This window comes from Echeneis naucrates, chromosome 5 (genome assembly GCF_900963305.1).
Source record: "Echeneis naucrates chromosome 5, fEcheNa1.1, whole genome shotgun sequence".
Taxonomy (NCBI): Eukaryota; Metazoa; Chordata; class Actinopteri; order Carangiformes; family Echeneidae; genus Echeneis; species Echeneis naucrates.
Genome location: NC_042515.1, coordinates 22465382 through 22488426, shown reverse-complemented (window position 1 = coordinate 22488426; position 23045 = coordinate 22465382). Strand labels below are relative to the sequence as shown.

General features: G+C 41.9%; 1 protein-coding gene across 1 annotated transcript; it reads left to right on the top strand.

Moving 5' to 3' along the window:
- On the top strand, positions 1-23044 carry LOC115043525 (carbohydrate sulfotransferase 11-like). Its single transcript, XM_029502077.1, has 3 exons — positions 1-458; positions 10813-10889; positions 21584-23044. Exons 1-3 carry the CDS (start codon positions 365-367, stop codon positions 22427-22429), a joined length of 1017 nt encoding a protein of 338 aa, XP_029357937.1. The 5' UTR covers positions 1-364; the 3' UTR covers positions 22430-23044.
- The last annotated feature ends 1 nt before the right edge of the window (position 23045 follows it).

The following is a 23045-nucleotide window of genomic DNA, read 5'->3' as shown; positions in this document are numbered from 1 at the left end:
CGTCGGTGTTTGGGGAGAAAGGGGTTAAGCGGCCGACCAGGCGGATAAATCCCCCCTTTTACACAAACACAGCGGTGGCCTGTGCTCGGACTGCACCGGCCTGATCCGCCTCCTCTCCGGCAGCGTCAGTGTGTGCCGGCCGGCTCCTTCGCTCCTTTCCCTCCTTCCCCGCTGGCGGCTGGACATGCAACGATGTCCGCAAAAATAAGGAGCGACAAAGGTCAGCCAGCCGGATCGATGCTCTTATCGGTGATAAAGTAAGGCGCCGCCGTCGGAACAGCAAGGAGAACAACAGCAACAACAAAAAAAGCCCCTCTTCTTCGCATGAACCCCGGCAGGAGTCGGTCCTTCCCGCACACTCAGCATGAGGAAACCTAAAGTCGCTCGGATGCTTTTCGCCTTATTTCTGGGCTGTTTCGTTATGGTCATCCTCTACTTCAACAGCAGCCTGAAGCCAGGTGAGCCAAATCACTCTGTTGCTCTTATCTGTTTTAGCGCCGATTCGAACCCGATTTTCTTGGAACAAAATACCCCCAATTTAGGTGAAAAGCGGGACTTTCAACTGCTCTGAAGATTTCAAAGAAATCTTCCTGAAAACGAAAAGCTGTCGCCACCGAACTGCATTAGCAGCGTCAAACGTTAACATGTGTTCCACTTGTTCTATTACCACTCCTTTGTCATCAAGTGTAGGCTTCAGTTCAGGTATTTCCCATCTGCCAACAGGGTCAAATAAATGAGAAGGCTTAACAACACATTTAACATTCAAGAGACTCTTTTAAGTTAAAGATTCGAAAAGGATAAAACGCGTTTCTTCAACAATGAAGTTTACAAATAGAACCCATTCATTTCAAGCTGTACGGTAACAAAAGGCGGCCGTCTGTCTGTGTTGTGTGGCCCGTTGGTTTGATCTCAGTAGTTCAAGCCACAGACGGTCAGCTGGTGTCATTTGGTTTAGGTTTGGTCCACTTGTCTTGATAATAAAGGCCATTCATGTTACACACAGCCACTGCTGTGAGGCAAAGTAATAATCCAACAGTCATCACCAACAGCATGAATGGATGGAAAAAGGCTGGAGAAGTGATTATGTCTTATTTTCACTCTGTCATTACAGTGAATCATTCCTGTGTGCCATCATGTTGGCCTCTCCAACCCTCTATTTTCCCCACGAGCCACAGATTTTGTCTGAGGAACAGTTTCATTACCAGCCTGATTTGCCCAGTGTTTCCTCTGCTACGTGGAGGAAGGCTGGGAGAGGTTACAGCTGGCTGGTGGTGGGGTTGGCCCTCACTGAGATCAGTTTCCACCTCCTCCAGGGCCCTCTCTGCCACACACAATGGTCTCATTCAGACATGCCCAGCAATATCATGGGCCAAAAAGCATATATAGCCCGTGCTATGAGGAGGATTTTTCAAGAGGGAGGTCGGTCAGTTCTGGATGTGTGAGATGCTGTCACAACATACCACTGAAAAGTATTTGCTGGTATGTGCCGCAGCACTACCAAGGTACATTTTTGGTGGTGTGTGGAATCATTCAGGGTTGTAGAGTTAAGCTTGAGTCTCTCGAAAGGTTGAACACTGTTCACCTTTCTCCCGTGAGTGTTGGGTGGCGATGTTTCATTTACAGTAGCTGCTTTTATATGTTGTTTCCCTGACTGGTCTTCATGCATCACACATACAACACTTTGGTTTTTCTGGAGAAGCTATATTAAACTCTGAGTCTGCAAAGAAACAAGTCAGACATGTAATAGAAGGGGAAAAAAATCAAAGATGTATGACATTAACGGTGACAGCATTATATTGTATTGTACTTTTATTCAATTATTTAATTATTTGCTATATTGCCAAATCATAACATACATTTCTTCAAGGCACTTTACAAGGTGAGGTCAAGACCTGACAATGCTATGGAGACAAAGCCACTGTGACACAATGAGCAGCACTAAATGGAAAGTTGAATAGACACTTGAACATGGCGATTATTAAGGGGGCTTGTTCTACTTGTGCTCCTCCTGCTGTAAAAAGTCAAGCTGTGTGGAAAACGAAGTCCCCATAGATGGTAGTGTAGTCTGGAGTCTCTCAAACCTTTTGAGAACTTGCAGAGCAGAGAATGGTGGCGATGCCCGTCGCTCTCACTGTACTTGACAAGCTAAGATGTGTGAGATATTGTTCTTATGTGTGTTCAGAACGCTATTTCAGTCCCTTTAAAAAGCTGAACTAGTCACATATACTCACAGAAAGCGAAATGGTGGTTGCTGCTACAGAGAGTTTGTTGTGGTTGAGATTCGACAGTACATCTGTTTGACCAGATGGGACTGGTAGGTGAGGACCGCTTGGCCAGTAATGACCCTTCTCCGACACCCAGGAAATACCTCGGTATTGATTTGGTACCACTTCTTGGAAGCTCTAGGAACTTGTCTCCCAAGGTTTAGGTTTAGCTATGGGAAAAAATGTAATTCACCCTTTATGGATTGTTTAATGGCTGCTATAGTTTGAATCTCATGTTGAAGCTCACTGGCTGAATTTTGCAAAAACAGATCTGGTGAATTTGTTTAGTCTTGGCAAATAAATCAAATGATTAAAGCGTCTCAGAAAAAAAAAAAAAAAAATACTTGTGTGAAATTCTTTCAGGGGCCACACTTAAAAATAAGTGGCGTTATCCATTTACTTTGCTGCATCCTTTTATATGTTGGATCGAAAAAGTGGTAAACGGCAGCAAGTCAGTCCAACCAGGGTCTAACCTGACAGTCTCTGATTCTGTTCACAGCAACCAGTGCATGCATGGCAACAAAGAAGGATGTTATGGTTTACACAAAGATAAACTTTATGTAGGGTTTGGCCTTGTACCATGTGGGTGCAAATGCTCTGAGCAGGCGAGTCCCTGGAGTCATTCCCAGCCGACCCGACCCTTTCCTGCTTGCGTTAGTCATTCTCTTTCTCTCTACCCCATTTCCTAGCTCTCTAGATTGTCCTATCAAAATAATAAAGCCAAAAGCCAAAAGGAACAAAAAAAAAAGAAAGAAAACTGCAGATAGAGTCCACTTACTGTATAACCTGATGGAACGGCTGTTTGCAGCTGATGTGCTTATCTGTACCTTACAGACATCCCAAATTAATTCATCAGAACATGCTCCACAAGATACATAGGGTCAGCAGATATGGTAAAAGCTGGAATATATTTTTAGGCGGCTGCCGAATTTTGGTGTCGCACAGCTTGAAAGCAAATAGAAAGCTTCTCGTGTTTCAGCCATTAAACTTTGCCTGTCAGCTTTAAATGATTTTAAATTGGTTTCAGACGCACCTCCACCGTTCCTCTCCTGCTCTCTCTGGGGTAAAGGTCATATTGTTTGCTCAAAGGCTATATAACACTGCAAGAAAGCAGCCACATAACATAACAGGAATGCACTCCCAAGACAGGGTTAGACAGTGTAAAACAGTTTTGTTTTCAACTGCAGTGGTCTGCATGCAGCATTCACTGACTATTTTAAGTGTAGGATAATGACATAGGGGCAGTAGGTTTATGGTACATTTTGTGTACTCTGCATTGTCACCCATGCAGAATGCAGAGATTAGAGTTTTACAGAAAATGGGAGCTCTGAAAATGACAGGAATTTCTGAGTCTGTCTCAGGAGAAATGACTCAAAAAGATGGAGTGTGTGTGACATATTTACAACAATGGCAGCTGTGTTTTCACTGTAAAGATTACAAAGACACAATAAGTGAGGAGCACGATGGCTGTGTGCTGCTGCTGGTCTGGACTGCGGTATCCTATGTTTTAAACATTACCGGGATCTTCCTGCATACATCCCCTTGAGATGAAACCCAAAGCTATAACTGACGTGTGGTCAGCAACGTTTGCAGATAAAGATTTGAGCTGATGATTATCAGGTAGCTAGTTCTAGCTATTGAATTACAAGCAGAATCTATGAGCACCGTCTGGGCCTTGGGGCAGCTGCGATTATCCTCATACAGAGTAGGTATGCCCGCCTCATACCTGCTGTGTTTGGGCTTGACTGGAGCCTAAGAGAGTCATAAAAATGAACTGTTCAGTCCTCCATCTTCATCGAAACACCTGCAGTGTACGAAACACATTTGCTCCAGGGCAGGTTTGGATATTACACGGGCTTGACGGTGGAAAACTACTGGTTGGATAGACTAGTGCCGGTCCCTTCATGAAGACCGGATGTGACTCTGTCCAACAAAAAACAAACTGAACACAACGGTCACAAAGGAACAGTGTGTGACCTAATCATATGATACCAGCTCCAATCAGTTCCCCATGCCTGTCAGACCCTCAGCCATCTGAGGCTATCTGATGACAGGTCAGGGAGGAGGGAGTTCCAGCCAGCTTCATCTTCCTGACATACAGTTGCAAGAACTGATTGTTTAGCAAATGCTCTGGACTATGAATGTTGGGGTTTTTTGGGTTTTTGTTTGGGGTTTTTTTTTATAACTAAGTACATCTACCGTACTAGCTCTAAGTATGTAAATATATTTTGACAAATAATGTATCAGTTGCCATGAAATTCATTATAGAACATCTTTCATCTGGAGCCAGAAATATATCTGCACTGTCATAAAACGTGAGCCAGATATTCATAGTGCCAAGTAGATGTTGCTGTTGTTGATATTCTAATCATCATACCATACAATTAAAATATCTCACACCGGAGAAAATACACAGAAAAAGGTCATGTAATAACTGGTAAAATGTTTGCACAACCACCAATTTCATGAAAGTCCTGACCAGTGTGTTTAGCGTTTACTTAATGCACCACAGTGCTTCCAGACCGACAGAGCTGCCACCTTGGCTCTATTTTCGTCTCTTATTCTTGTTTTTATTCAGATTGTGCTAAATTCTGGTTTTTCTTGAACAAAGGTAGTGCACTCCACAAACTGACTGCTATCTCCTAGTTTAAACTCATGATAAAGGCACATGACAGCTTGGAGTGTGGTGGGCAATCCATTTAGTTTACTTCAGGGATTTGACACAACTTTGGACATCCACTAACTCAACAGCTGCATACTATTTGAATGCAGGTGTGCTGGAAGATGCGACTGGATACTGAAATTATCCAACTGACATTTCAGCGAGCCAGCTAATTCTACAATTCTACAAAGGCACCTAAGCCCCTTGTAACCCTGAGCCTCTAAACAGGATCAGAGACTCTTCTCACATCTGTACGCATTCTTTTAAAGACTCGATAAACAGACACTACACCACCCAAATGCCTCTGCTTTGGCACTAACACCCCTTAGACACACATTTGTGGCCTAAAAGGATTATGCTTTCCCTTGTACAGTGCATGTCTCAGTAAAGCTGCTCTCTGGCAGGAGAGGCCGAGGACCCGGGCAGGGGGCCCCAGTTTTCCCACTGAGACCTAAACACAGAGCGTCATTTATGGCCTGCTCAGGAGGTACACACATCAGCCTTTCTATATTTTGCATTTCCTAAGGCCTTGGTTCTGTAGGAGCAGAGAGGAATGCTGCAGAGGTTTGGGTCTAGACAGGGTTAAATCAACAAGACTACTCCTTCCTTTGAACAGTCCTTAGGTGGGGCCGGTGGATCTCCTCAGTGGAGGAATTTGAGCTAACAGCTGAGACAGTGTTTGCTTTCAATAGGGCATGGATTGAGTCCCTAGCTTTTTAGAAGCTGTGTGTGTCTTTGTGACTGTTTCCTTAAATTTTGGAGTGCTACTGTATTTTCTAAAAATATATCTTCACAGTGTGCACATCCATTATCTGCTTCTCCTGAACAAACTAATATCCTAAGATCTGACTCCCGTGACGTAGTCATCTTATTCTTAGTTAAATACCTTGTGAAAAATGCTGATTGTAAATTTCCCACTCGCCGAGTGATGCCACATTAGCAGAGGAGTGGTGAGACACAATGCACTCTTTCAGTGTGTGATCTCAGCTTGTTGCTGAAATGCTCACAGACTGCCAGGAATTTTTTAGTTCCTAAATTATTTCAGATATTACTTCTGCTGACTGGCTTTGGGAGTGGTCCTGTAGGAAATGTGTTCCAACAGTGACTTTATGGTAGTTTCCATAAGGAAGTGGTGATGTGTTTAGAAAACTGGTCAAACAAATCGGCGTACTGTTGCTCCCCTCATATTAGTAACAGGAAGCTGAGGAGAACAACCTCTCCTTGGCAGCAGTGTGCAGCAGCATCTCTCACTCAGTTTATTCCAGTAATAGGGTAAATTTGCCCTCTTGGCATAGGTGGATCTGCTAAGAAAGGACATCATTCACATTCTCTGGGAATCAGTTATGACTGTTATTCAAATAATAATCATGACATCTTGGCAGTTTCAAAATATTTTATCAGCAATCATCACCAAAATTTATACTCTTCTCTAAAATATAACACTCGCTCTAGCGGTTAGTTATCTCATTAACTGCACACTGTGACTCCACAGGCATTTAAATCATGATCATAGCGGCGGTTGGTGGATTTACTTGAAACGGTGAAGCAATTTCATGCTAAGGTTTCCTGTTGATTACAACCAGAGATTCAAAATGGAGGAAGCTACAGTAGTTTACAAATTGTGCTGCAGCATGCCAACTGTTGGCTAAGTATTTTCTTAATACGTGCAGATTCATTTCATCATCCTCAGTTTTAATCAGGGTATTACCATATGCTTTAAAGTAATTCTTCTTTTCTGCAGAATTATGTGTTATTTTAATTCTGTATGCCGTGACCTCATTTGGACTTTTGTAATTCTTGTAGTCTGTTCTGTGAAAAAAGCCAAGTTTAAATCCGTCCAACTAACCAGCTGCAACAGGCTGAAATCATATTCAAGGGAGTTTTAAAAAAGGTGTAAATACACTCGAGTTGAGAGAAGCAATGAAGACAAATCATTGAAGACAAATTAAAGTGTTTGCATTTTTGCTTTTTTAGTTTACGTTCAAAAGATATCAAGTCCTCAATCTCGGTTTTTAGGCTTCTACATCCTTATCAGTTACCCACGAATGCAGTGTGCACATTTCAGTGAGCTGTTGGGTTCATTTCAGCATGTCACAGGCAGGCTACGCTAAATCATTACGAACTCAGTATGAAATTTCACTGGTGAGGTCCGCGTTGTATACTGAACCATATTCATTGGTCATAACTTTACATGTCTCATCGGCAGCCTGTTCTCCCCATTACTGTGCCACTGGCTTTACAGCTTATAAGCAGCTTGGCACACAGGACTGGTCTGATCACACCACAGTGAGGAAAGAGGCACACACACAGAAACATGGTTGCTATTAGAGTCTTTCTCTCATTTTAAGACAGTCTGAATTCACGCTGTTTTAATTTTATGCTCGATTAATGGATTAAGTGTTAATCTTTTGCATTTTTTTAAATGTAGTTGTAGTCAGACAACACATTACTTAGTTCTCAACACCCGCATCAAAGAAGAAAAGGTTCAATGCTCAAGTTTTCTTTTCAAACATTAAACTAGTTTAAACTCGTTCTTTCTGTTGAAATGCTCTGAGTAACACTGCTGATGGACAACTGTTAAGAGATATCTGCTGCAACATCAGCTGGCCTTATTCTATTATAAATGCTTTGGCAAAGCACTTGAGGAACTTTTGTTTTGTCTCAAGCTAATGATTTCATTTAAACCCAAATACTAAAGAGGATATCATAACAACAGGGGATGTTACAGTACTTATTATACGTATTCATACCAAGCAGCAAGCGTTAGCACAAAGGAGCATGAGGCTCATATGGCTCAAATGCTTACGTTATTTTTACATGCTGCACTTTAATTGATCTTTGTTTCATTTATTTTTATTTTACTAGCTAGAACCAGGCAGTGCTGTGCGATATATAAGAATTTATATCTCAATATAGAATTTATTTCTTAAAATTATAATATATATATCCAAACCAAAACCAAACAATTTAGCTCTGGTTCCCCCTTTTCTGCACCAATTCCTCTTTGTGTTCTGAGATGTAAAGATGCTACCGCAAAGCAGTAGCGTTACTGCAGTTACATTCGCTGAGCTAAGGTATGTTTTTATTTAAAGATAACCATCCTTTGTTCAGAGAATTGTTATGTTTGATGTTTTCACCGTTTTATGTGGAAAAATAAGATCAATTTTTTTTTCTCCTTTTTTCTGAATCGAAAATGTACCAAGCTGTGATCTCAAAACCGAGGTACAGAGAGACCTTGACTTTAGCGTACCGTTACACCTCTAATAACATCTCTGCCCGTCTGTCAAGCGAGAAATGTTGATGCGGATCCTGTGTGCTGCTGAGCCAAAGGTTTCTGCATGTAGCCATTATCACTGAAAGAACAAGAAAACAAAATTTCTGGGAAATGAGACACATCTGATCTATGCGGCAACAATAAATCTGGAGGAGAATTGGGCAATTTCCTGAAGTGCCTTTTGCAATTGATTACTTCACTATTTTAAAAAGTATTGCTTTAATGAGCATGAAGATAAACTTTTTTTTTTTTAGTTTATACAAGAGAAGCTCAAGGTCTTTGTGGTAATTAGTAACTGCAGAGGCTGGTTAGATTCTTTCTTTTTTACAATGATCACACAACTGAAAGAAGGATGCTCTCCTTTGACTGACCATGTGCTTAATTTGATAAAATCGGTCGGTTACAGCCAACTGCAGCTCACTAACCTAGCTAGCATCCTGGAAGCTGAACCATCAGTGGTGTTTGAATGACTTAAACATAACATGTTGGTGAGATTCAGAGATGCTAGCGAGCAGATGTATTTACCTTCAGACGGAGCCAAGCCAACTCCCTTCCTCCGCTGCCAGTCATTATGCAGCTTCTACAAGCTTGTCTTTAACTATTTTTTGAAGGAACTGCGTACCATCTTTAAAACAGGTTTTCTTTGCAAGTCTGAACAAAAATCTGGCTCATATACAGCATAATTATGAGATGCTACTTTCACAGCCACACTCATTCTGGCACACACAAAGAAAACTGCTCACTTGTCAGTCAATACTGGCAGATGAAAGTGAAACTTTCCAGATGTGGAAACATATGGGCCAGACCCACGCAGCACAACGCAAATGTTGGGCCTGACATTTCATTGTGCTATATGCCTACAGAAAGCTTGTTTTCATCTCAGCGGAAAAAGAAATAAGGGAACTAATAGAGGCGACCACATATTTTGCATATGCAGTAAGTGATATTCAAGTAAAAGTCAATGCTCCATGCTGAGAAATAGTCCATCTAATATGTAACTGAGCTTTATTTCAGCGCCAGGAAATTTCCATCCATTGCCAGTGTTTATGCTAACCTAAAGTAAGCCTCTCCCAGCTTCAGCTCTATGCAAAGTGGACAGATATAATGATGTATCGATCCTGTCATTCAACTTGAAGTAAAAAAAGCAAGCGTTTCCAAATGCTTTCTAGAGTAATATACAATGCTCAATCTGCATGCAAGTCTCAGGCATATTCAGTGAAACCAGTGACCAAATTGGTTCATTCTCAAAGTGACATGTTGGGGACTAGGGGATTTCCTCTTGTCACGGAAAGTTGGGGGTGGGACTGTTTGAATAAGCAGCCTATCTAACCTGGAGGCAGACCTTGGTTCAAAGTTTCTAGTGCTTCAGAGTTATTCCCAAGTGTTTTATCCTGGAGTGGTTTTTGTTCCTAATTCAATTTATAACCTTAGCCCAATGTGAAAGGAAGGCAGGAGAGATGTGTGAATAGCTTCAGACAAGGAAGATATAAGGATGATGGAAGATGACCCAAATCAGTCACCATAGCTTTAGCTAACACACAGCCCTGGCTTGGGGCTGGGTAAAAAAAAAAAAAAAAAATCTGTTCATCAATGCATTGTCATATAATTTTTCCCATTCTGTAAATGTGTTATTTTCCATTCATTAGACAGTAATGAAATTGTAAAATACATTTTGGGGTCAGTCTGTTTATACAATTATTAACACAGCAAGTACAAAGCTGCTACACCCTACAGCCTGTGAGATGCTTCAGACTCACCTTGGTTGCCCAGATGAAATTCTAGGTTCAGGCAGCAGCACTGTGCTGACCGTGTGAAGTCATGCAATCTCATGCCACTGCGAACAATAGCTAGGCCTACCCAGCAATGCTTCTCGATATACCCTCTTGCTGTTGCTCCTCCACCCACAGACTCAGCCAAAATTAACTTTTTTATTATTGAAAATTGCACGTTCCGGAGCACCACAACCTAATTTTATCTGCCATGTCAGCTGCACTGGTTCAGATAAAGTTTTAGCAATAACAAGCCAATAAAATTTGCATTATTTTTCATATGCCACTATTTTTAGTCTAGTTGACACTGTAATTTCTGCTCAGTGTTTTGACGCCTGTTGCTTTGCTGTGCTGTGTAGCACACCACCCACCTCTGGGCTTGAGCATGGCTCCAGGCAAATTTCAACCTTAAGTTTCAATTAAAATAATTAATTGAACACAACACTGCACATACAAAAAGAACGTGTATGGAACAGTGTGTGATGTATTTCACTCTGTCATTGTTGAATTTATTTATTTTTGGTATTTTAAGTCTTCTGTACATGACCTGGTTTTGTTGTGGGGAAAAAAATAGCTGTACCCCTCAGCTGTTTATCCTGAAGATTGTTATGTTCTAGTCATATCCTTGTTAATACAACTCTAAAAACAGGTACATCTTAATATTCTCCCCTGCTGAGCTCTCTGTTAGTGGCTTCATACTTTTTGCAATCATCTTTAAAACCTCTATTTGGATGCAATGAAAAAAAATTGTCTGTGCCAGTGGAGCCAGTTGCCTGGGGGTTTGCTGTTTGTACTTTTGTTTATTCAGTACTTATTAACTTTTAATTGTTTGTCTGTTCTCAGCCTCAGAGCCAGTTGGTGAAAGCAGTGGGCAAAAGTCAAGGAGAAGCCCTCTGCAGACGCTTTACGACGGTGACCAGGTCAGTCCAACATCCCCCCATAACTCTGTAACCTGTAACATCACATTCGTGTTTAGGAAATACTCTTTCTGCATATTCTAAATGTTTATCTAGGCGAATACAGGCTTACATTTTATGGCAATATATGCACATATTTTTGGACTGCGACCTCAATTTGAGCTGTCACTGACAAGCAGTCTTGGAAAAGTTAATGAGAGATGGATGTCTTAGAGTCCTGGTTCCTTGTGTGTTGTTGACACTGAAGCCTGGATACCAAAATAATAAGTGTTAATATTAATCACAAGGAGGCCTGGTCAAATGTTAAATAAAATGAAAATGAAGGATAGTGAGAGTGAAACGAGATTGGATTATGAGGAGAAGCGATAGAAGAATAAACTAACTGAATGATAGTTAAAAGCCCTGCTAACTGTGGAAAACAGATGCAACGACCTGCTGAAGAAAGCTGGAGCCACAGGAATGCACGTCACAAGTTAAGCAACTTTCTGGAAATCAATTCAAAAAAAGTACTGAAGTCCAAATTTACGTGCACACTGTGTCTATTTTCAAATACGTGCTTGTTTATGATGGAAGCTAGCAATTACAAGTACAGTACAGACAAGTACAGTTTCAATGCGCACCAGCGAGCCGTGACGGTGATCCTAACCAAGAAAACAGAAGTAGCTCTAAAGTTAGTAAGAAATTGTCTCGGTGTCCCTGTACACTAGTTGGCTGCACAGATAAAGAACAGAAGCACAAAAATAATTTCACATTGTTTATACATCCACGTTTTTTTTTTACTTCTGTTGTCCCTCCATCACAATAATAATATTGCTGGGAAAGCCAGCGTCTGATTCTCCTACAATCACATAATCTTGAATTGGAAATTATGATAAAAAAAAAAAAACGCTTAGAGACGGCTGCACTGCAGTTATCATCTTGGCACAAATTGACAAAGGCCAGGGGCATGTGTGGAGCTGAGACACCAGGGAATGCCAGTCTGCCGCATTTTTCTGAACTTTCTGAAACACTGAAACTGACTGCTTGGTTCATATGTACAGTAGTTTTGACCTTCAGAATCAGCTGCATGGCTCACAAATGTTGCCATCTGTAGAAACAAACACATCTCTCTTTTTTTTTTTTTTTTTTTTTTTTTTTTTTTTTCCAAATAATTTTTGTGATAAACCATGAACTGATAAACTTTCAATCTCATACAAAATACCACGTCAGCTTCATTACATATTACTTGCATTGACAGATATTGTAAAATTGCCATGGGATCGCTGTTGATTGTCATATGTAGCTTTTCAAAAGTTGGGAATACTAAATGATCACAGTTCATAAGCCCCCGGTGCATTTTGCAGGCTTAGTTTTTATAGTGTAAGCTGCTGACTGGGCACCTTTTCTCCATTGTCACAGCTTTTTTACTATCACCAGCATTGATCTACATTTTTAATAATAAGGGGTTTTAATAAGGGTTTTTACCTCGATCCTCATGTTACAGCTGAGTGTTCTCATCTGTGTGGTCTCCTGTGTGCTCTTGATTCCTATGAATAAAACTCAACTCTTCTTTGCTTTCATTATAATAAAAGTAGGGAGTAGAGAAAGATTGCAACAAAGAACCACTGGTCACACTTAAACCCGGACCACTGCAGTAATGACTGTGCTTTATTGGGACATATCCCACCAGTTAAGCCACTGGGAGCCCCATTTGAAGCTCGGTTTGGTTTGGAGATTATGAGTGTCCAGTGCACACGGCTGTAGTGAACCTCTGGGGCAAATAAATGCATAATTCACACAATAAATACTTGTGTTATTGCCTCTGCTGCTAGTCTGTAAATTCATAATGTTTGCCGTCTGCCTCTTACCCAGGGATGACATCATTGTCTGAGCAGTGTTTACAGGGTCTTTTTTTGGGGGGAGGGGATAAGAAAATAAAGTGTTGGTTGGTTGTTTAACCATGTGACAGGCTGATTGTTGAACATAGGTAGATTTATGTGATGGTAATCAGGTTTTTTTTAGGGTTTTGTTTTGGGGTTTTTTTGACAGCATTTATAGTTAGAGTGGTCTATAAAGATGGGAAAAGAAGCAGCTGCTAGTTCAATACAACTGGAAAAATCCAGCATCCACATGATGCACATGGCAGTTTAGCTCTGAAAAACTCAAACTAGCTTCTACATTCAATAAATGGGTTAGAGTAAACAAGTCAGTCCTGGATGGATTGCAGTAGCATTTTATCCTTCTTAGCAAATTCACAGCAAATATTGACCCCAAAGTAAAAAATAGCATATATTTTGTATAGAATATTATGTTAAACTAATTCATTTTTAAGGATTCGCGCTCCAATCGATGAATCTCAAACTTAAGATGTGAGTTTCAGTTGTTCTCACATGGGTTAACTGCACACCCTGATAGGGGTTATCAGTTGATGTGAATCAGGCCTGGCATGAGACACAAGGCAACGGAGAAGAGTTTAAAAAATGTCAGAAGAGTTTAAAAATTCACTAGTTTAAGGAAGAACTGGCTTCCGTGCCCTCTCTCTGTTGAAATGGGAATTCAGATGAGATTACCTCACAAGCACAACATGAAGGGAGAGTTAAAACAGAGATCCGGGGGAACAGCTAAAGGCATAAAGGATTCATTGGTGCCAATTAACATGTCTATGTAAATTATGGTGTATGGTGTCTCCATGGTGGGACGCCACCAAACGACATCATCCTGAACATGAAATTTACTAAAGAGCGTCCCGAGCAGCAGTACTGGGAAAACAATTTTGTGGAATGTGAAACAAACAACATTGCATTATTTAAGCAGAAGAAAAAATGTATTCCAGCATGAAACCCAATGTTGAAGCAAGGTGGAGGAAGTATGAACAGCTCATTATTGAGAGGAAAATGAATTCCCACATTTATCTTGCAGGACAATGTGGGGGTGTTTGTCCACCTGCTCAGGCTCAGTGGTAACTGGGTGATGTAGCAGGACAAATAATTCATTCTTCATTTGCTCAATCATGTTTAGTCACACAGGCACTCTGAACACTCCATTTTACCCTTCCCTGCCTATCAAACATAGAATCAGGAGCTCAACAGGACTTCAGTCATAGGCACAGGGGAGGTCACACATCCATTCACTTCCCCAAAACACATTTCTTCCTCTCAATCTAGGGATAGTAACCACCATCATTTTGGTCCAAGGTTGTTTCAACATCTACCACAAACTCAAAAAAAAAAAAAAAAAAAACTACCAATTGGATTGGCCCAGTCAGAGCCCAGATACAATTTCAGCAAAGATGGCATAGGCACATTGTGTCTGTCTATCACTTTAGATGGAGATCAGATCCTATTTATAACCTATTAATAAATAAAACCAAGTTCAGTGGCCTCTCTAAGTTTTTCTAACCTCTGCACCTGAAAAAACATGTTACTGTGTACCAAGTACTGTACTGGGTACCAAGTGGATATTCCTAACAATAGTCAATATATCGTGTTCACTGAATAATTTCAATAAAACTGATAGCTGTACAGAAGTCTGTATTTGATGCAGAGGTCTTTTTCCACTGCAGTTTTCCTTGTGGCTGCTGTAAATCCCCCATGCACTGTGGTTATGCTTCATTTTTAGAAGCAGATAATTTCTCCTGCAGAGCCGACAGTCACGGAGAGCGTGACCCCAGCAAATCCATCAGAATATATAACGATACCAGGCTAACGTGTCTGTTCATGCAAACCTGTTAAAATGCATAACAATGAGGAGAAAGATGCACTTTGCAGAGGTGTGTGTGTGTGTGTGCGCGCGCACACAGAAGCACAGCAAAGACAGGCTATGAGACATAATTTCAGAAAGACTCTCTTTGAAGCCTTGCAGTCGGTTGTCTACATGAGAAGTGACAATAATAGTCTTGGCACACAAGGACATACTAGACAGAGACTGCTGTCCAACCACAGAGAGGGACGCTCACTGTGTACATGCTTGATCACACTGGCTTCAGAAAACTGACACAGATCCAAGGATCCGTGCCTGTCCAACCAACCGTTGCTCCCTTTATACCAATGCTTTTATTCTTTTTCTGCTTTGACAAATAGTCATCTTGTTCATGTGTGGTGGTTTAATTTTTCTCTGATTTTTTGTTGCTAGTTAGTCTCTCTATAGAGAGAGTGGAAAGGTGAAGGATAGGGGTTTTAGGGTGGTGTGTACTTAATGTGAGAAGGAGAGTCCTAAATAGGCCAGTAAACAATGTGTCTGCCATTAGGCCATTGATCACCACTGTCTCCAAGCTGGCCATGTTCAATCTAAACTAAAAACAGCCTTAATCAGACCAGCTCTCCAAAAACAAACCCTTGACCCCAAGGTCCTATTAAATTGTAGGCCCATGAGATTCTCCTCAACCAATTTCATCACTATTGGACTCTAGTGCTGCCCTAAATTGGCTTAAATCCTATCTCACTGATAGATTAGAGTTTGTTTCTGTGGGAGGCTGTTGATCTCACTAGATAAATGGGAGGGAACAAGTTCTCAGTGGCTCGAGGCTATCCCTTTCTTTGCATTTTTGTGCATTTTGTTCATCTTGTCTTTGCTTGTTGGTGTGCAAATGTTTTGGCAAACACTTGCTTCACTCACCAGGGCTTTCTGGACATTGGTTACCAACACCAGGTACCTGTATCCAGCGACTTCCATCATGCTTACAACATACCAATTGAAGTAGCAAGACCACCTGGGTTCCCATGGAGTGTTGTCAGGACTGGAAGGCGACGCAGACTGCAGAGGGAAAGAAAGCAGAATCCTGGGTGAAGAGCTGACGTCCTGCTTAAGCTAAGGAAGCAACCACACAAGCCACACCTGATGAGCATGTATCTCTCCAACACCAGATCCGTGGTGCACAAAACGGAGAACCTGGAATTACAACTTGGCAGGAATCGCTACATTTGTGACTGCTGTGCTGCCATTATTACTGAAAGCTGGCATCACCCAAGGATCCCTGATGGCGTTGTGCAGCTTGTGTTGAAATACAAGTTCTGCATTGGAAATGTGACTGTGGATGTGGTGTGTGGCGTGCTGATCTGAAAAGAGGAATTAAAAAGGCTATGGTGGACTACAACAGGAGTACAGAGACCTACAGCAATAACTCATGGCAGGTGTGGCAAAGTCTACAGAACATTACAAATTACAGAAGCTGTGATGTAACAACAGGTGCTCGCTTTGAGTCACCGCAGCAGCACTCAACCACTCCAATCACACCCCGACCAGGGTCCAATCCCCTCCCCACTGTAAAGGAGCATGGGAGCCAGGGAGCGTCTCCCTGGTCCCAGCTGGCATCTCCCCCTGCCTATCAACAGCCACAATCATCCCAGTGCCAAAGAAGTCACCCACAGTCAGCATAAATGACTACCTCCCTGTTGCCTTCACACTAATAATCCTGGAGTGCTTCAAAAGGCTGGTTCTTCAGCACAACAAAGGCTCCCCACCCTTCAGCCTCACCAGTTTGCTTATCGGCCAGAAGAGATCTACACAAGACACCATCACTGTAGTTCTCCACTCTGTGCGGAGCCACCTGGACAAACAGCAGAGATAGCTCGGCATTCAGTAAGATCATCCTGGACGTTCTGATCACCAAGCTGACCACCCAGAGCCTCCCTCCTCTCACATGTGCCTGGTTAAGGGACTTTCTAAGCAACCAGCCTTAATAAGTGAGACTTGGATAGAGAGGAAGTGTGGAAGTTAACAGCCCAGTGTTCAGTGAACAATCTGGCACTGAACATCACAAAAACAAAAGAGATCATCAAAACAGAACCGGCCTCTCGCCACATCAACGCTGAGCTTGAAGAGTGGGTCCCTAACATCAGGTTTGTTGGTGTCCTCATCTCTGCTGACCTCTCATGGACAGAAAACATCATGTGCTATATTTCCTGAGGGTCCTCAGGAAGAACAACCTTCTACCACCCTGCTGACGTACTGTTTCACAGCATTGTATGGGAACTGCACCGAGACAGGAAGAGGTTTCAGAGTGTCACCAAAGCAGCGCAGAGGGTTTTTGGCTGCCCTCACCCCACCCTGACAGACTTTAACACCTCCTGCTGCCTCAGCAGAGCACAGAACATCATCAAAGACAGCTCGCACCCTGGTTTCCAAGTGTTTGACCTGTTGCCCTCGGGCAGACATCGAGGCTCCTACAAACAGACTCAAAACTGCTTCTTCCCCAAAGCCATACCCACTCTAAACTTTCACATGCACTGACATCTTACAACTTCTCTGGCACCTGGAGATGAAGATGTAAATGAAGTGCAACATCCCACTCACCGCGTCTGATGCCAAAAAGCTCATCCACGCCTCTGTCTCCTCCATACTGGCCAATTGTAGTTCACTGCCCGCTGGGATTCCCAGAGTCTACAACATGTCCAAAACAGTGCTTCCTTATGAGAGTACACAAATATGAATGTAACACAACCATCTTCCATTCTCTTCCTGTCTCTGTCCTGTCGCTGCTATAACTGCTAGGGTAAATAGTGATTTTTGTCTGATTGTTTTATCATTTTTAATTTTGTTATTATAATTATAATTACTATTATTGTTGTTGTTGTTGTTAGGGTTAGTCATCATAATCATCATGTTAATCATCATGGAAAAACAGAAAGTTAACAAGGCAGACATTATTTTCTCCCACTATGGAAAGTGGAACTTAAGAGAAAAGTGTGCTGCAATACTGCAGCAGTCACTGCATCACTGCCGACACATTAAATTTGTACTTTTCAGCCTTTCTGTGCTTTGGAACAAAATAAAAACACAGATAAATCCATCTGCCTTTTAAAAAGTAACCCTTCATCACAAAGCAACTGTTCCTGTGGTTAAGTTTATTACAGTGTTTTTCTGAAATTATTTGGCCAGTTATAAAGTGGATTTTGTCTGAGAAACAACTCAGAGTGGGGCCCTCAATAGTCATTTCATCTTTTTAAAAATCCCCACAGCTTTTCTAGGTTTCATCCATGTGCATGTTCTAGCTGGAGGCAGGTTGAAGTGGCTCTGCAACAGCTGTTCCCAGTTAAATCTCCTTGTGAGGAGATGGAAGGTGTAGATGCCAGAAACAAAGCCGCTCCAGCAGACATCATTTACTTTTAATTGCTTGTGATATTTTCTTTATTTCCCTCCACTTGAATGCTTCCCCAGTCGGAGGAAGCTACTCAGCACACAGGATGGAAACGGGCAGTAAATAGGATTAATGTGAGATTTTAAATACACTACCAGTCAAACGTTTGGACGTACTTTCCTAGTCATTTGAATAAGAAAGTGTGTCCAGACTTTTGACTGGTAGTGTATATTATTAATATTTGTACAGCATGTGAATGTCAGCCGTTCTACTGGATCGTTATTGGCTACATAAAGCTACACACCTAGTACGGCTGGGTAAATAAATTAAATATACCTTAGACAGACACAGACAGAAAAAAAGAGAAAATACACTTCAATATGTCAATCTCTGAGAAACACAACCACTCACTTGTTATACTAGCACTACATTTAAAGTTGCTCTTTCTTTGTTTTCATCAAAACTTTTTTGTTTACAGTACTAAACAACTTCATCATCACAGTGACACGAAATATTCAATGTTTACTGTTACGCCCCAGGGTCTAGGGCGGTTCCAGACATAACATAAGGTGAGCTCCCCATTTCTCTCTCAATGTCTGAATCATCACAGCCAGCATCACAAAGCTCACGTCTCAGAAAGGGTTTCTCAGCCCTACGGCTGCTGTAACCAATAAGGACGCATGTTCCAACAGATTCACAAATCTGAAAAATGGAGACACAGGAAGTTGGCTGTGCTGCAGTTAGAAGGGTGGAGAAGCTATCCTGGTGCCTAGGCGTGCAATTTAAGGCCCCAGGGACCAAATAAGGAAACGGCAGCCAGGACTCCGCCTACAGACACACACACACACACACACACACTCACACAAACAGGGATGCAGAATGCTGTAACATAATTCTGCATTTAACTCTGTTGTAATTTCCAACCCCTGAAGGAAACATCTGTCTGCTGTTGAGCAGGTTATGGTCAGTTAGTTCACTGAAGCAGCTGGAAAAAGTCTGGATGAGAGCTGGGAGAATGAACAAAAATAGCACATTGTGGGTTGAATGGAGTTGTCAGTGGATGATGATTTGGCTGATGACCAATCATCAGTGCAATTGTTGACTGCTCCAGCCTTTAGTGATGTCATATTTCTCTCATCGTCAAGAAATGTAGTTAAACTTCATGTCAGTCAGGCAGACAGAGAGTCATGAACAGCTTTTTATCACCAGGGGTTCCATTCAAGAAAAAGATAGAGGGGCAATGCACAGCAATCTCACAGGACAACACTACCAAACAAAAACAAGAACAGGTCCAGAGATCATAAAACTAGCCATAAAATTTGCATTGATATAAAAATATTAAGTTCACATTTTTAATATACGCAGTCATGATAGACATGTTTGTTTTTTTTTTTTTAAGAAAAGAACTTGTTTATCACAGATTTCAGATGTGAAACTTGCAGCTTTATTATTTGAGTGTCTGTTTTATAATCTAATGACCCTTTTTGGAGCAGCCTGCCTGATTATTCCAGCATCTGTGATCTATGAATTTTGTAACTTAGTGAATCTTGTCTTTAATATATAAATAAGCTAAACTTTGACTTGGGCTTTTTTAGCATCAACAAGTCAACTCTATATATTCTTTTTTGGTTAATATGTCTGTTCTGCTATTTTAAGAAAATTTAAGGAAATTGTGCTCACATTAAGAGAGTGAAGTCAGAGGTGGAGAGACAGTGTTGCACAAAGATTCTACACAAAGTTCTGCTTTGAGAAGAGTAAATGTTGGCTCTACACACTCTGGCCAGTCTGTAGTGTCCTTCGTGGTCCAGGGTCTGCCAGTAAATACAGAGAGCCACACAGAGTCAAAGTGAGAGACTTGGGGCTCTGACCACTGCAGCGGTCAGCAAGCCTGATTAAATGGAAGAAGTAAAAAAGGGGTTTGTGCCAAGCTGAACTGGCTGACCTGAGATTTTATTAAGACTGTATGCAGATGGCAGGGATGGACTGTGCAGTATCTGAGAATATATTTGTGCCCACTCAGAATTACAGTAGTAACAGTATTGGCTGTTTGCAAGTGATCTCATCACATTTATCGCATGTAAAATGACAAAAGTTGAAGAAAATGCTTCCAGTAAATGTATGACAGGTAGGCAGCAATACACAGTACATCAAGAAAATAGTAATTGTTAACTTTTAAACATTTGTAAAGCATTCTCAACTCAGATAGAAACTGAGAGAGAAGAGCAGTCAGGGCAGATTTAATATGGAGTGGCAGGCTATTTCAGAGGTAAGGGGCATTTCACTGCAAAGGATCAGTCGCCTTGGTTTAAGCCTAGATTTGAGAACATCTGGGAGCAACTGATTGTTTGACCTGATCTCTTGCACTGGGATATGGAGAAGAAGTAAATCAGGATGGTGAAGCAGTACCAGTCCATTAAAAGATTCAAAAGTTCGCAAATTTTTAAAACATTCATATAACTGAGAGAAAGCCACTGAAGGAAAAATGTGACGGCACCCCTCTTTTCTTTCCTGTCAAAAGTTGAACCCTAACCCTAACCCTAACCCCCTTTAGGTCGTTAGGAGGGATCAAATTTAGTAGCAGTGGTAAGACAGCCATGAGCCTTGTCACTGGCAAGTGGATGTTACAGGCTAGAGGGTCGTGTCCAAACGCTATGACCTGGTCTTACTGTCATTAAGGTGGAGAAAGTTTTGGCTCATTCATGTTTTATGTCCCATGACAGTCAACCAAGGGCTTCATTCATTCATTCATCTTCATCCGCATCCGTTTCCGGGTCACGGGGCTGCTGGAGCAAATCCCAGCACACACTGGGCGAGGGGCGGGGTACACCCTGGATAGGTCGCCAGTCCATCGCAGGGCCAACACACAGAGACAGACAGAGACAAACGACCACTCACACTCGCATTCACACCTACGGTCAATTTAGAGTCACCAGTTAACCTATACATGCATGGCTTTGGGAGGAAACCGGGCTCAAGGGCCCAAGGGCCTCAGTGAACCTTTATTCCTTGGTTTGAAGGGCAAAGAAGTTTTGGCATCGTCCAGATAACAGTGAAAGGAGACATGTTTCTCAAAAATAGACACCAGGGGCAGGATATTTCGAGAATACGAAGGGACCAAGGACATTTGTATAGAGTTGTGCGTGATTGTGATGTGTGGATGTCATATCAAGTTTCAGCCACTGCACTCTTTCTAATATTGACTGAGTATGTGCGGGAGTATCATCGCTATGACAAAGGTAGTGATGAATTTCCACAAGGCCAAAGAGAGAGGTTCATTATCTTGTGTAAGAAAGAATTATCATATGTAAGAAACTGGATGAAAGGAAGAAGACTAACCTTACGCTGAAAAATCTAAAATGTGGGTTTTCAGTTAACAAGAAAACCACTGATGCGCTTCAGTAGCTGATTGGTTTGCTTAACACAGAGGTTTTTTTATACCCTTCTGCTTGCATTTTGCTTCATCTCATTATCCCATATTGATGTCAATTCTCAGCAATCTACTCAGAGGACAATTTTATGATAATCATTGGCAATAACGAACAAACCAAACCCAGAAAAATCTTTTCAAAATGAATTGATGTTTTGGTTTTATTACAGAAGAATAGTACTTCACGTTTAACTCTTCTTCTCCTTCTCCCTGCAGATTGAATCTGCAATCCAGGCAATCCATCAGGGCCGACGGGAGTTATTGGAGGAAGCCTGCCACTCCTACACCCGCAAACGTAGAGTCCTTATCCCTGAAGACCTAAAGCATGTCATTGTGGACGACAAGCATGGCTTGCTGTACTGTTATGTCCCTAAAGTGGCCTGCACCAACTGGAAGCGGGTGCTCATGGTTCTGACAGGTGCCGCAGGGTCCCACAGAGATCCACTGGCTATCCCTGCAAACGAGGCCCATGTCTCAGGAAACCTCCGAACCTTGTCAGAGTATTCCACCTCCCAGATTAACCAGCGCCTACGTTCCTACCTGAAGTTCGTCTTTGTCCGTGAACCCTTCGAGCGGCTGGTGTCTGCGTATCGCAACAAATTCACACGGAGCTACAACACAGCTTTCCATAAACGGTATGGGACAAAGATAGTGCGGCGGCACAGGCCAGACCCCCTGCCAGAGGCTCTGGAGAGAGGAAATGATGTCACCTTTGAGGAGTTTGTGTATTACCTTGTTGATCCGGCAACCCAACGAGAGGAGCCCTTCAATGAGCACTGGGAGCGGGTGCACTCACTGTGCCACCCCTGCCTCATTCACTACGACGTGGTGGGGAAATACGAGACGCTGGAGCAGGACTCCCGCTATGTGCTGCAGCTGGCCGGGGTGGAAGACCAGGTCAGCTTCCCCACCTCGTCCAAGAGCACCAGGACTACAGGAGACATGGCAGCCCAGTTCTTCCAAAACATCAGCCCCTTCTACCAGAAGAAACTCTACAACCTTTATCGAATGGACTTCCTGCTCTTCAACTATTCTATACCAGCTTACCTCAAGTTTAGATGAGGCTGGGACATTACTCATCCAGGGACTCTTTTCAGAATAATAAAGCCTGGAAAAGTACTGCTTTTTTTTTTTGAGATGCTTCCTTTGATGTAGGCCTTATTACAGATATGACAGACAATGACGTACAACATGAAGCTGAAGAACCTCTACACACACAGAGGATGCAAATAAGAGAAGATCTTCCATCACAATATGAACGTTTCTGCCAAATGAGGGCAAATTACATTTTACTGTAATGAGTGAATGTGTGAAATATTCAAATTTGGTTCCATTTCATTTGACTGTCTGCTGTCTTGAATGTGTAATATGCACACAAGTAATCTCTACAAGGTGCAGCAACATAATGAAAGTATTAAGATCACATTTGGACAGTGACTCCAAACGTGTGCCTTTAATTGTGGGCCTTACTTTGACCCCAGCAGACAAGAACTTTTGTAACTGTGACTGTTTTATTTTTTTTTTTTGTACTGTAGTAAGAGATGTCTCTGTAACTGTGATACTGTTTTTATTTATTGTTATTTCTGACTCTACAAAGTCATACAAACCAAAATAGATATTAGTTCTCTCACAGTTTTCAAATAAATGCATTTCAACACAAATGTTATTTTTTGCATTG